Below are 14,747 nucleotides of genomic sequence, written 5' to 3'. Positions count from 1 at the left end.
ATGTAAATATTTGCTTGACTGCACATGAGACCTGGGATTTGAATCGTGGGGATGAAAATAAAGGGATACAGGGATACACAACACACCTCGGATTCACAGGATATGTTGCCTATCTTTACTTTCTACTCCAACATTTTCAGCTTTTTACACCGGATTATACTTTTTTTTCCAAGCATTCGCCTCCTGCTAAGGATCCCGCTACACCATCTGAATCTATTTTTTCTGACATCCGATCATATATGGCGTACGGAACATCACCTGGGACTATGCATTGAGCTGTCTGAACGGTGAATGGTGTCGGATATGTCACCCTTCGATCCACGTGAGAGGCGGCAGTGGCATTCCCAGTAGCTGTCCGGTGTCTTCGGTTATGGGCAGCATGCCAGCTGTACTGACTCGGCGTCGTGTGACTTACCTTGTTCCACGCAGCCGGAGAAGCCAGACCCGCTCTCCATGGTTTCTGGTTTCTCTCTCCGGCGGCGCTCTAGGCCTTCTTGTTTATAGCTATGTAGCGTGGGAGGTCAACGTCTTTGCAGTTAAGCAGGGCGTTGTTTTGTAGGCTTTTCATAGTTTATGTAGGTTGTGAGTGGACGCCAGCATGTAAATTAGTTGGAGGTCGTATGCTTGCTTGGACAGCTACATATCCTTAGATAACTCGCCCATGCTGCCATGCATGCATGTAGCACACATATGAGATCGGGCTCAAAGATGCAAAACACGACGATACTTGGTGCTTTGACTAATGAACATGATGGGGCAGTTTGACATTTTCTTCTTGACGAGCAGAGGCAGCTTGACACTTGACTTGAAGATATGAGATTCCTCAAGATATACAAAAGTGCGGAACTCGATCAACATGGACCACGTAGGTGGAAAACTGAATAGTATGTTCGTCGGGCATGTCCAACATCCATCCTTAAACCTCTCGCATCCGTTTGTACCACGGAAGTCCATTTAATGCGGTCCTGTATCGGTCCACGGTGCGGTCCGAACATACTTTCTTCTGCAAATCAGAGACAAATGTGAGGAGCTTTCCGGGAGTCCGGATCGCTCCCATGCCCGCTTCTGACCGTCCTGACCCACCCAAAATCCCTTCGCTCTCCCGTGCACGCTTCCAGCTGGGCGCTAACTGCATGCATTCATGTCGATGTAGAGCGCGCCGCTCCACATTGAAAACGGTTCAGAGCGGACGTGACCTCTCACTGCCTCGGCCATTGAAGCGACGCGCCGACCGAAGGCGCCGCCCGCTGCACGCCTGGCTGAACACGCCTCCTCGCCGCGTTCAAATGTCTCCATTAAACCTGCATGGAAGCCGAGAAACCTACTCCGGTCACACGTCCATTCACGAGCCGGCTGGTTAAACGCAATGCCGGGCAAACTCCTCTTGTCCGCCCTCTGTTTAAACGAGGCCACAAGCCGGGCAAGAATCGCACCACTCCGCCGCTCCCCATCTACTCCTTCCACCATTTTCTCCATCCTTTCGATGACATCCGACGAGCAGGAAGAGCAATTCTCCGGCATAAAAGTCGGCTGGGTGGCCAACCGAGCCGGCCAGATACGAGCGAGGTAGCTGGCTGCTCCACCTCCCTCGCCTAGCCCGACCGAACAAGTTGCCGCCCCAAGCCGGCGCGTGGTTCAACACGTACCTCGCCGCTCCAAGCCAGCTCGCGGAGGAGTGACGAGTTGATCCAGGCCCCGGCATGGCAGGGAGCCCGGTGGCACACGTGCTCACCACTGCCGTCAACGATGCCGCATCGTACCGTGCCTCCCGTGCCTACGATCGTGCCATCTGCCGTCAACGCGCGGGTAACCGTGAAAGAAGTCCGATGCACGAAGATCGACGAATCGAAGGCCAGTGCGTCCGCATCCGCCACCAACATCGAGGGAAACTAGAACACGGAAGACCGTCGCCGCTTGGGTACTAGGAAGGCCACCGCGAGGCGACGCCGACGTACACAGCCGGTGTCTTCTCCGGTTCTTTATCTCGGACCATCGTCGCCCCCCATCTGGGCTCCACGTAAGCAGAGGCGCCCCCCTTCCCCTCCAGCTGAAGCATCAGCCGGTGGTTCCACTCTGATGAGCGGTGGGAAAGCGAGCCGCCCTTTGCGCTGAAGTATATAACTCCAGGGCTCCCGGCAGTCCGAGCGGGCTGCCGGACATGGGAAAGATAAAGGGACCCGCCGCGACCGGCCGTAGATTAGTGTAGTGTATCCGTGTCGTGGAAGTGGAGCTCCGCATGACCGTATGTGCACATAGTTTTACCTTGTTTGTTAAAATATGTCCAAAATATAAACATTTTCGTTTCGTTTGTATGAAATACGTCGTGTTTATATGAATTCGGCCGCGTTTGCAATAATTGCATCCGGTTTGTTGATAAATACGTCATTCGCAAATTATCAAGGAAATTTTATTGTTTTTAATTAATGAAAATGACTATTCTTTTCTTATTTAAAAAATACCATTCATGAAATCCAAGGTTGTGATTGAGTACTTCCCCGCTTCTATGGTGATGGCCTTCAAAAACAATTATGGAGAAAAAAATCCTTCTGAAAGATCTGAAAGAAAATTGTATGACTTCTCTAATTTTAGCTTTGAGCCGGAAAAGATTAGCATGCGACGCCTGCACCGCCACCGGCCCTGACCCACGTCAGGGGCGTTTGCGCCTCCAAGAGTCCGTGCTATTGGCTAAGCTTGTGCGGACCACGTCTTGGGCATGACTCAGTTAGATGCCTCAATATCAGATTTACGGCTATTTTTGTCTGAGGCCGACAACAAGGGAGTTGTTTAGTTTTATGATTTGGTTAGTCAATTTCTAATATATAGTTGGTTACCAAATCAACTCACACAAAACATGTTTTTGCCAATTTTGTGATGTAGAACTCAAACTTTTGCAAACATAACCAACATAAGCCCACAATAGTAGTTGGGCCGAGGCAAAACAACAATCCGTTAACCCATGGTGGTGTCATCTTAAAGTATAAATGAACAAAATAAAGATAAATAAAATGAAAGGAGTGAAGTTTTCTAAAGAAGAATGAAGTAGTGGCATTAGTATTACCCTTTAAGAAGAAAGAAATAAAAAAATAACGACAGAATAGGCGCACAATTCACTTAAAAGCTGCACTTTTTATAATATACAAGAATAAGCGTATAATAGTAAAAATGCAAAAAAAAGGTGTTATAGAAGGGAATGCATTAGTGGCATTGGTATTACCCTTAATGAACAAAGAATATGAAATAGAAAGTAAAACAAATCAAAGTAATGAAGTTATCTAAGAAAGAACGAATTAGTAGCATTAGTGTTATCCTTTAAGAAAAAAGCAAGTGAAAAAAATGCACACAATTTTGCACTGAAATTGCACTTTTTGTAATATGAGAAGAATAAGCATATAATAGTGCAATTTTTGCACTACATAATTTGCACACATTATGTAAGTATTTGCCTCTATACTTACACACAAAAAGAAAATAAAAAACGTTTTCTAAGAAAGAATGAATTAGTGGCAGTCAAATTACTATTTAAGAAGAAAGGAAATAAAAACTAAAAGAAATAGTGACAAAAATTGCTCACAGTTTGCACTTAAATTGGGTTTTTTAATATGCAAAAATAAGCATATAAGAGTGAATTTTGCAAAAAAATAATATCTAAGAAGGAATGGATAGTGCCATTAGTACTAGCCTTAAAGAGGAAAAAACTGAAATTTTTTCTAAGAAGAACGGATAAGTAGCATTGATATTGCCCTTCAAGAAGAAAGAACTTGAAAAAAAACTTTAAAAATATTGCACAATACTTCGCATTGAAAATGTAGTTCTTATAACATGCACAGAATAACCATGCGAGAAATGTGTGGTAGCTCTCGGGAGTCCCTATAGGCCTACACCCTCGTGAATAGTAAATTCAAAAAAATAGGGAAAAAATAAAAAATTCTGAAACTATGTGACATCAAATATTGTCGATGGGTGATCTTTGATATCGGAGCTACGGTGCAACTCCTATATTGTTTGGCTAGGGGTTAAAACACTCTAGGTGACATGACAAAGTAAGGTATCCAGGTTCAGGCCACTGGCGAGGTGTAACACCCTACCTCCTACCCTTGTGTTCTTCCTATATATCCATCGGGCCGAATTTCGGCTAGCTATTACCACCTCCCTTCAAATGACCCATCTCCTCTCCTTTTATATCCTTGGGCCAAAGTTGACCCTCCTTCTTCGTACGCCAAACATGACGAACCGAACAGAGATAGTTGGTAACGCTTGTGGAGGATGCCACCACATACCTTCTTACCTGGCGCACGTCGACTACCGTCAGCGAACAAAGTCTGGCATGGTAAAGTTGTATCAGGTGTATGGGTGCTGCCGACGTGCACGTCCCGTCAGAGGAAGTGACTAGACAAGATCCCCGAGGACGCAATGTTGTGTGTCATAGTCACCCACGGGCCCCGAGCACCATGCTTTTTTGGGTCGCCCGGGATCCTCATCTACCCGAGCACCAAGACGACGGAATATCTTTGAGAGGGGAAGCCCAACGACGTATCTATCCCTTGCTATAGACACAAGCCCCGTCCAACGGAGGTACTGTCAGGCCAGCACTTTCTCTGGAGGCCAAAGGGCCCCGTTTCCATGTCATCAACAAACATGCTCAAACGTTTTAGGTGATTACACATTTTCGTCGAGAAATATCATCTGATTAGCTCTACACATGGGAAACAAAAATCAATGCTCAAAACTTTGAGTAGTGAAATATTTTTCTTGGATAGAGCTCCTCGAATGTTTTGTCTACACACAAAGTTTGAGCATATTTGATGTCACGAAATTTCAGATTTTATGATTTTATTTTTTGAATTTACTTTTCATGAGGGTGTAGGGACACCAAGAAGTTAAAAACCACTCTCTAAGCATATAATAGTGCAATATTTGCACTTCAGTATAATTCACAAACAACACATTTTATAATATTTGCGTGTATATATTTACACTCGCCCAATATCCCAAATATACTCATAAAAATCAACTAAAAAGGGAGAAAAACATACAAACAGAAAAAAAAGGATAACGAGCTTCGAGCCCAATAGGAAAATCGACTAACTCCCAACAGAAGCAGTTCAAAAGTTCAGTCTAAGAAGGCATGAAGCAACAAAGAAAGTATGAATCTTGACAAAATAATCGATGATCAAAAAATCAACTCACACTTACACAAATTTAAAAGTCAGCCAACTTACGTATAACTAAAGTGTTTTCGTTTTGCACTCATAGTTGTTTGTCACTCCTACAAAAAATGCAAAGCTCATCTCTATGTTAATTTTGTTGACTTCACTCACGCTGGAACCTGTTCGTTCGTTCTATACACGATCAAGGATGTTGCACACGAGGAGCGGAGATCTCTATGTCTGATGGAGAGGCAGGATTTAAGTTGTGCACTCAACTGGTCGTATTTTTTTTCATTTTCGTGCACTACGATGTGTCTTAACCTTATATATACTACCTGTCTACATCTAAGGTCTAGTAGATACAAGCAAGCTGTAGTGCAGGCACTCATTCATTCGAGAAGTCAGCGATGTCGCAAGGAGAGCAAGCACAAACACGAGCAATGAAGAGCTTGGCTGCTGTTCTCCTCGTAGGGAGCCTGCTCCAGCTCGCCGGCTGCAGCCCTCCACCGGACCCGGTGACCTGCACGGATGGCACGTCCAACTGCACGGTCACCAACACGTACGGCTCCTTCACGGACCGCACCATCTGCCACGCGGCCAACGTCGTCTACCCGAGCACCGAGCAGGAGCTGGTCGCGGCCGTGGCGGCCGCCGCGTCGGCCAAACGCAAGATGAAGGTGGCCACCAAGCACTCGCACAGCGGCCCCAAGCTGGCGTGCCCCGGCGGCAGCGAGGGCACGATCATAAGCACCACACGGCTGAACCGGACGGTTTCCATCGACGCCGAGAGGCAGCTCATCACGGTGGAGAGCGGCATGGTCCTCCGGGACCTGATCCAGGCCGCCGCCGCAGCAGGGCTGTCCTTGCCGCACTCGCCGTACTGGTACGGCCTGACCATCGGCGGGCTCCTCGCGACGGGCGCGCACGGGAGCGGGCTGTGGGGCAAGGGAGGCGCCGTGCACGAGTACGTGGTCGGTCTGAGGATCGTGACGCCGGCGCCGGCGTGCGATGGTTTCGCCATGGTGAGGGAGCTAGGCGCCGATCACCCGGACCTGGACGCCGCCAAGGTCTCCCTTGGGGTCCTCGGCGTCGTCTCCCAGGTGACTCTGGCCCTGCAGCCGCTGTTCAAGCGGTCGGTGACGTTCGTGGAGCGCAACGAGTCGGACTTCACGGCGCGGGTGGCCGAGTGGGGCCGTCTCCACGAGTTCGCCGACATGATATGGCAGCCGCAGCACAACAAGGTCATCTATCGCCAGGACGACCGCGTCGACGTCTCGACGCCGGGCAATGGCCTCGGCGAGTTGTTCCTTTTCCGCTCCGTCCCCACCGCCCTGCTCGTGGGCGGAAGAGCCATAGAGGAGCAACTGCAGGAGAACGGCACCGATATCGCCCGGTGCGCGGCCGAGCAAGAGGGGTTCACGAGACAGCTGCCGGCCTTCGGCTTCACGAACGATGGAGTCTCCTTCACGGGGTACCCGATTGTGGGGTACCAACACCGCATCCAGGCGTCTGGCTCATGCATCGACGGCCCAGAGGATGCCCTCCTCTCCTCCTGCGCCTGGGACCCGCGCATCCGGGGATCTTTCCTGTACAACTCCGGCTTTAGCGTCGCACTCTCCAAGGCGCCGGCGTTCATAGCCGACATGCTACAGCTCCGGGACCTCAACCCGGACGCATTCTGTGCCGCCCTCGACGGTAGGGTGGGCTTGGTCCTCCGCGTACCTCGGCAAGCACGAGGACTCTATCGATGTCGACATCCTCTTCTACCGGAGCCGCACCGACGGCATGCCGCACGCCCATGCCGATGTGGTGGACGAGATCGAACAGATGGCGTTGGGTAACTATGGCGGTCTGCCACACTGGGGCAAGAACCGCAACTTCGCCTTCGACGGTGCCATCGCAAGGTACCCCAAAGCTGATAAGTTCTTTAAGGTAAAGAGCAGTTACGACACCGACGGGCTCTTCTCCAGTGAGTGGACCGACCAGGTGCTTGGTATCAACGGAAGTCCCAACATCATCGAGAATCGTTGTGCCATTGAAGGACTCTGCATCTGCTCCGACGACTCACACTGCGCACCGGAGCAGGGCTACTTCTGCCGGCTAGGGAAGGTTTACAAGAAGGCTAGAGTTTGCTCCTCCGAGGAGGATTATTAGGGATGATGGTAGCACTCATGTTTCCCACTATTTGTGAAATTGTGATTCGTTTTCTTAAGTACGAGCATATGTACTATATTTGTGGTTTACCCTCTATTAATTCAATAATAGTCATGTTTTGACAGCTTGTTTGTGAGACGACTCAAAGTTTGGTTTGCAAAAAAAGAAGAAGATAAAAGTGTCACGCCTCTGTTTGGTTTGCAACCTGCAAGGCCACAACTTCGGTCCATTGTTACTTGTTTTGGGCGAGCCAAACTTTTTGGTCTCCATCAAAGCACCAGACAAATCTCAAAGATAGCCAAATTTGCTGGATGTAAACAACTATGCTGGCAGCTCATAATGGCATTTCAGTAGTCCTATGTACGACAGTTCTTATCTCCTCCGGGCAATGGAAAGGTAGCCCAATCCTGGAAACAGTGCCACTAGTTAGGCAACATGGTCCGGATGACAATTGCTCGAGCTGCCAATTCGAGGAGAATGCTTCACTCAAACCAATAGGTAAAACTGCATAACTTGGGACTCCAGCGAGGTAAAATGTGTAGGAAAATCTTTTGGGACAATCGCCTCATTCCACTGTATGACATATCGACAACAATTTGAGCAGTTCCATCTTTTTCAAAAAAAGGGTACTTTATATTACTTAAAAAATTTAAGCATTACATCCGGCTTCTGCACAATTAAGATGCACACTGTCAAATAAGGTCCTCACACATAAATAAAAATTAAAAAATAAAATAGCGAAATACAAAGAGACATGTAGAGTCCGTATAACGCCTATAGCGTAGGGGGCAATTCTAAGATCATGTTGCTACCTATGTTGGGTAAAAATATCCCTCATTGTAGCCTTCAATTGTGTACACACCTCCGTAAACAGGTCTCGACTCTCTACGCGTTGTAGGGAGGACCATAAACGAAGAGTCCTAGTACATATGTCGATAACCTGCATCGGAGAAGTACTTTTATCATTAAAAATCTTATTATTTTATATAGTCAAAGCGACCAAATAATGACAATCACTCCCATCTTGAGCAATTCTATCTACAATAACCAAAACGAAATACAATCATAAGAAGCATAGAGCAGTACGAAATTCATGGGGCAGGTAGGGGAAGATATCAGGTGATACCATGTGTTAGGTGATACCATGATACGGGTTTCTGGGAGCCGTCGGATCTTAGATCCGACGGCTCCCGGGAGTTCTTGAGCATTTTGCAAAAAAGTCATCCAGAAGTCTTAAAATCTCGCGTAGGTACAATAGACTCCCGGGAACCGTCGAATCTGAGATCCAACGGCCCAGAAGCCCGTATCACGTTATCACCTAAGTGTTGGTAGCACCTGATATTTTCCCGGGCAGGTAGGTGCAGGGAACGCATGCATACGATCACCTATTTGCTTTAAGATTGATGAAATAGTTTATGCCACTAATCCTTAGTACCGCATTGGGGGTCCATGCATGCCAGGTTTTGGTAGAGTTGCATGCCTCATCCACCCCACCTCATATGTTTTTTTTTCATTTTATCTTCAAATTTGAATTTATTGTATCCTTTGAACCGAAAGTCTGAATAAGTTTCGTTTGCATATTCGTGTTCGTTGCAATGAGTATTTTCAAACAAGGTCGATTTAGAATATATTTTTCATAACTTTTTCAGTTTTACCAAGTGTCAAATATTAAAAGTTGATAGTTAGAATATTACGTATTACCAAGTTTTAACAAGATCATTTTTCATGGTTTAGGTTTAAGGTTTAGGACTTATGTTGCAGCCAAGCCTTGTTCACATCAGTGAAGTTGATGCATATCCCCTTGTTGTCCTTGGCCTTGGGCACCACAACAGGGTTAGCCAACCACGTGGGGTGAAGTGTCGTGGATCTAAGACTGACAGTAGAATGGGGGGTAGGTATGAGGAGGCAAGATCTTAGCTATGGAGCAGTTGTACACACGAGTTTTACGAGTTCAGGCCCTTCTCGGAAGAAGTAACAGCCCTACGTCTCGGTGCCCTGAGGCGGTCGACTGGATTATATGTGTGTGTGAGTTTACAAAAGATGCGAACCCTTGTGCCTATGGAGGGGAGTTGCTTATATAGAGTGCGCCAGGACCCCAGCCAGCCCACGTTACAAAGGGTTTAAGGTACATTAAAAGGGAGGCGTTACTGGTAATGCTAGTAAATAAAGAGACATAATGGCCATTAAAGCTATGAGGTGATGTCCGACCGTTGTGGTCTGGAGCGACTTTAGACCTTCTGGTGGTCGAGTGACTTCAAATCTTCCGAGTGGAAGTCCTCATGGTCGAGTGGATGATGACTCCTTTTCAAATGCTTCTGGTTTTAAGGTGACGTCCTAGGGGAACGTGTCTAGGTCAGGCCTATGACCCTACCCTAGGTACATATCTTCATAATTAGCCCCCGAATGGTTCAGGGTTCGAGTGGAGAAGGAGTTGATAACCTCTTCGATTCAGCTTTTGCGCTTCGGAAATGTCTTGTCAAGAGGTCGAATGAACATCCATGATGACTTCAACTGCTTGTTCAGTCGCCTTGATCCATTCTTGGTTTTGTCAAGTGAACTTTCATTGTTAAGCTTCGAGTGTCGATGTGGAAAAAATCCTCCGTCTGACGGGTTGTTCTGCTGTCTGCGGATTTCGCGGGATTCGAATTGTGGGAAGCGCGCCAGGCGGAGGAGGCCACAGTAACCGGACGGATTAGGAAGGCCGCCTTGGTCACCGCGCCACCTTTTTCACCATGTATCGCGTGCGTGACTGTTGCGGGATTTGATCGGATCGCTTGGGCCCACGAGTCAGCCACTCGGAAATGACTTCATATAAGGCATCGGGCGGGGGTTTTCGCACAGTGCGTTCCCATTCTTCCCCTTCCTCCTCTGTTTTCTCCACCGCAGCTGCCTCCGTTCTCGGCGTCGTCGCTCCGTTCGAACTCGATCTGCTGTCATGGGGAAGGAGAAGATGGTGGCGTTGGAGCGTGCGAAGAAGGCGACGGCGAAGGCGAAGGGGAAGAAGTCCGGCCGGGGTGGATCTTCTTCGAGGGTCGGCCTGCTACCGGGATGGATCCAGGGCGACTAGATTCGCTCGATGATCCGCCAGGACGACATCGACGACATGGTCGAGGGGGGATTGATTCCCCATGAATCGGCGCGACTCCCGGGGAACGAGACCGAGCCGCAGCCACAGGAGGGTGAGCGCGTCCTCCTCGCTACTCACGTCGACCGCGGGTTTTCCTTGCCTACCCACCCTTTCTTTCGAGGTTTCTTGAACTTCTTCGGGGCGCAACTCCACCACCTCACCCCGAACACCATCGTGTATCTTGCTGCTTTTGTGTCCATGTGCGAGAGCTTCCTGGGCTGTAGGCCACACTGGGGGCTCTTCAAGCACATATTCACCTGCCGTTCTCAGTCGGTCAAGAAGGCCAACCCGAGTGACGAGAGAACGCAAGTGATTCAGATGTGCGGGGGTCTTGGGATCCAAATGAGGAGTAAGAGTACTTTCCCAGCCATGATCCTTCCCGAATCGGTTCGAGGGTGGCAGTCGACCTAGTTCTACTGCAAGGACCAGCCGACTCCAGGTCAGTCGACTGGACTTCCCCCTTTTCCATGGCCCGAGTGGAGAAGCCCTCTGCTTTGAAAGTGATCCTAGAGGAGAAGGTGCAAGTGAAGGTGCTGGTCGAGCGAGTAGTTCAACTTGTTCGTGATGGGGTAACCGGTATGGATCTGTTGGAGGTTTTCCTCAGGCGACGCATCCAATCACTTCAAGCCCATGACCATCCGATGTGGATGTATTCGGGCATCGACGACACCACTCGGATCCATCCAGAGGAGGTCGATGATGCTACGCTGGAAGGGTGGCTGAAGAGTATCACTAGCAACAAAGACAACCCCAGGGGATCCCAGAGGATTCCTCCACTCAACAACTCATACGAGACTGACAAGGTATGACTCCACATAGTTGAGTGCTTTCTTGATTTATCAAGTTGTTGTCTACTGTCACCAGAATGTCTCTTGTCTTGTTTGTTGTCTTCTAGGCCCTGACTGAGATGTACTCGATGCCCAACGGGGATCAGGAGCAGGACCTAGAGGGAGAAGCGAGTGGAGGTGAGAGCGGCGAGTGGCGCTCTGACGACGAGGAGGATGAGGAGAGCGACGACCTGAGTGATGAAGAAGAGGTCGATTCTCCTCCTTGTAGGGAAAAACGATCCAAGCTTTCTCACGATCTAGCAAGTGCCAGCGGCAAGGCGACCGCGCAGACTGGGCAGTCATCGAAGCGCCCTCGAACGTCTTCTCCAGCATCGACTGAAAAGGCGTCGAAGCAACCGAAAGCTACGCCGTCCAAACCGCCAAAGGCCTTGCCGAAGATCAAAGTGGCCATCCCCATTACTTCCGGGTATTAGTTGGACTTGATTTCTTGCTTTAGTATGAATCTGGATTTGAGTCGATTCATTTCATTAGACATGACCGACTGAACTCTGAAATTTGTAGTGCCGCTACCTTTGGGACTTCCACTCGCCAGTATGAAGATGAGGACATGGAAGATGCGGTCACCTCCAACCTAGGTATAAACCTCGTGATCTCGTTCTCGATTGTATGGTCGATTAACTTCTGGTGACTCATCTGGATTCGGATGACTTTTTTGCAGCCCCTCCCAATGTCATTGAGCTTCCGGATGATGACGAGGACGTGCCGCTGAGGCCCAGGAAGAGCAAGAAAACAACAGCTGGCAGGATATCTCGGTCGGAACCGGCAACAGAACCAACAGTCCAACGGCCCGAAGATGCAAGTAGAGCCTCTGTAACCTTTGTTGTCCCAGTGTCGAGTGATCACCCCGCACCGTCGACTGTACCGGTGTTTTCTTCAGCCATCCAACCTCATGCCTTGGAGCCCCAAGCTGCTGTGTCTGGACCGTCTGTCCCCTTCTTCACCACCTATCATGTTCCGGAAAGTCAGTCGGATGCCGCCGCGGAGGCTATCCGTCAGGCTGGCGTAATGATGGAGCGGATGAAGGCGGTGCACGATAATAGTCAGGCTGCTTACGACGCCAGCGTGGCTCTTCGAGCCAATGTCTAGGTAAGTTGACTTGTAACTGAACTTGACTTCCGACTGAACTTGTCTTGCTAGGATATGCTACCTGAATATTTTCCTTCGCACAATCTCTTATTGTCTGCTTCGAATCTGTACACCCAATGGGTGTTTTGTCCTCTTTATTATTTGCACTCTTCCACTCGGTCTGGTCGAATGGGATTTGAACCAGTGGGGGCATGCTAAGTGCACCCACTTGGTGTAGTCCCCGAGACCGCAGTCGACTGCTGGCAGTCAGCTGGAGTCTGAGCACTTTTCATCACTTTTCTTTTATTTTGTGCACTCGATCTAGGCGGGTCAGACGAGTGAAATCCAAACCAGTGGGAGCACGCCAAGTGCACCCACTGGGTGTAGTCCCCGAGACCGCAGTCGACTGCTGGCAGTCGGCTGGGGTTTGAGCACTCTTTTTTTTGGTATTCGGTCTGGGCGGACCAGCCGAATGGAATCCAAACCAGTGGGGGCACGTCAAGTGCACCCACTGGGTGTAGTCCCCGAGACCGCAGTTGACTGCTGGCAGTCGGTTGGGGTCTGAGTAGTCTTGAAGCTTTAATCACCCGGAAGTAAATAATCTTTGATCTCGTCGATTGATATGTCTTTTACTTACTGCAGAAATCTTGCACCCTCATTTCCAAGTTCGTTGAATTTGAGGAGAAGCAGAGGCAACTCAACCTTGACCTGGAGCTGGCCAAACAAAACTTGAAGAAGGCTCAAGATGAAGTTGCCGGTATGGAAGGTAACTGCCTGTCGACTGCTCATGTCAATCGTCCTTTAAATTATCCCTTCGATCTTCTGTTTGATCTAAATGTGTATTTTGCAGAGAAAACGAGGCTGGCCCTGGAGAAAAAGGATATGGATCTTGCAGCTGCGCAGAAGGAGGCTCAGGAGAAGACTGCCTTTGCCGACCAGAAACGGCTTCGGTCGGAGCACCAGAGGAACAGATCAACAAGCTGAAGTCATCTCTCACTGAATCCAATCGAGAGGCAACTCGTCTAAAAAAATATAAAGTGGCTCTGACCGACCAGCTGGAGAGCATGACTCGCAGGAGGAACGATTTGGAGGCTTACCTGAAAGCTCTTGCCAAGAAACTCTTTCTTATGCTCGAAGGTACCTCTTTTTACTCGACTATTTTACTTGTTTGTAAGTTGGATCTGACCAGTCGAATCATTAACTCTTTGACTTTGCAGAATTCTGCCAAAACTTTGAAGAGGAGACTGGACGGGTCGAGACAGGATTGGACCCTATCCTTTCTCCAGTCGGCGATGAGGCTGCCATGAATATGCTTCGATTGGAATCCCGCGTCGCCAGTGTTACAAGTTACCTTGCCCGTCTGAAGGTGGCACTATCCCGCATCGACTCATCGCTCTGGCCAAGGGCAACGTTTCAGAATGATCTCGAGTCTCTGATGGCTCGACTCAATGAGGTCCCCGGCCGAGTGCAGGAATGGAAGAAGTCCTCTGCCCGCTGCGGTGCTGACGTGGCTCTGTCACTGGTCAGGGTCCACTTCAGAGAGGCTCGAGAAGAGAAGCTGGTGGCGATCAAGGTTGCCAACACAAAAAGGCACGACTTCCAGTCCTTCATGGAAACTTTCATTGCTGCTGCACTCGGATTGCGGACGGGGTCGACTTGGACGAGTTCATCGAGCCTGCAAGTCCTCCTCCTGCTGAGTGAACCAACTTGAAACTCAAACTTGCTTTGAATTTGCCACGGTATGCCGAGTGGTTATTGTAACCGTTAAACTCTTTCGGGCCTAACGCCCGAGTACTTTTATCTTCGTCTTGAGACCTTTGAGATTTTATCTGATCTTGGTTTATCTTCTGCATGTGCTTGCATTTACCTTCGAGTGGAACTTATTCTTCACTCGTAATATTCTTTGAGATGTAACTTTGAAGGAAATATACCAGTCGACCTGCACCTCATCGTCCTTGCAGATAGGGATGGAGCGGACATTTTACTTGTGGCGCAACTCTGAGGAGAGGTTCGCAGTCGACCTGCACCTCGTCGTCCTTGCGAATAGGGATGGAGCGCACATTGTACTTGTGGCGCAGCTCTGTGGAGAGGATTGCAGTCGACCTGCACCTCGTCATCCTTGCGGATAGGGATGGAGCGGACATTGTACTTGTGGCGCGGCTCTGTGGAAAGGATTGCAGTCGACCTGCACCTCGTCATCCTTGTGGATAGGGATGGAGCGGGCATTGTACTTGTGGTGCAGCTCCGTGGAGAGGATTTTTCAACTTAGGCGAGTACTAGACTGCAACTAAGCCCCCCGAGTGTGAGGCTTTCTCATCACTCGGTAGGATTTTTGAAACTTAGGTGAGTACTGGACTGCAGCTAAGCCCCCGAGTGTGAGGTTTGCTCACCACTCGGTAGGATTTT

The 14,747-nt window shown here is 49.0% G+C and overlaps 2 protein-coding genes and 1 pseudogene across 4 annotated transcripts in view; all 3 read left to right on the top strand.

Annotated features, from left to right (window-relative positions):
* The window catches only part of LOC123055176 (histone-lysine N-methyltransferase SETD1A), a 21,522-nt gene extending 8,390 nt beyond the window's left edge, over window positions 1-13,132 (top strand). The window contains exons 4-7 of one of the 2 annotated variants that reach the window (XR_006426544.1): window positions 7,427-11,682; window positions 11,778-11,851; window positions 11,935-12,362; window positions 12,984-13,132. Coding sequence is in view for 1 of the 2 variants with exons in the window: in XM_044479147.1 (XP_044335082.1) it covers window positions 11,336-11,682; window positions 11,778-11,851; window positions 11,935-12,362 (849 nt within the window). In the remaining variant the exon portion in view is untranslated. Of the gene's footprint in view, window positions 1-7,426; window positions 11,683-11,777; window positions 11,852-11,934; window positions 12,925-12,983 lie in introns of those variants that run through there. The other variant, XM_044479147.1, reaches the window with a different exon arrangement.
* LOC123055166 (L-gulonolactone oxidase 5-like) lies at window positions 7-7,424 on the top strand (annotated as a pseudogene). Its single transcript, XR_006426535.1, has one exon. The product of XR_006426535.1 is annotated as an L-gulonolactone oxidase 5-like (transcript).
* Window positions 13,133-13,192: 60 nt separating the features above from the next.
* LOC123055189 (uncharacterized) lies at window positions 13,193-14,387 on the top strand. The gene is made up of 2 exons (XM_044479166.1): window positions 13,193-13,478; window positions 13,559-14,387. Exons 1-2 carry the CDS (start codon window positions 13,406-13,408, stop codon window positions 14,050-14,052), a joined length of 567 nt encoding a protein of 188 aa, XP_044335101.1. The 5' UTR covers window positions 13,193-13,405; the 3' UTR covers window positions 14,053-14,387.
* The last annotated feature ends 360 nt before the right edge of the window (window positions 14,388-14,747 follow it).

Source organism: Triticum aestivum, chromosome 1A (assembly GCF_018294505.1).
Source record: "Triticum aestivum cultivar Chinese Spring chromosome 1A, IWGSC CS RefSeq v2.1, whole genome shotgun sequence".
NCBI lineage: Eukaryota > Viridiplantae > Streptophyta > Magnoliopsida > Poales > Poaceae > Triticum > Triticum aestivum.
Note: the sequence above shows the minus strand (reverse complement) of the source record. Positions and strands in the feature narration are given on the sequence as shown.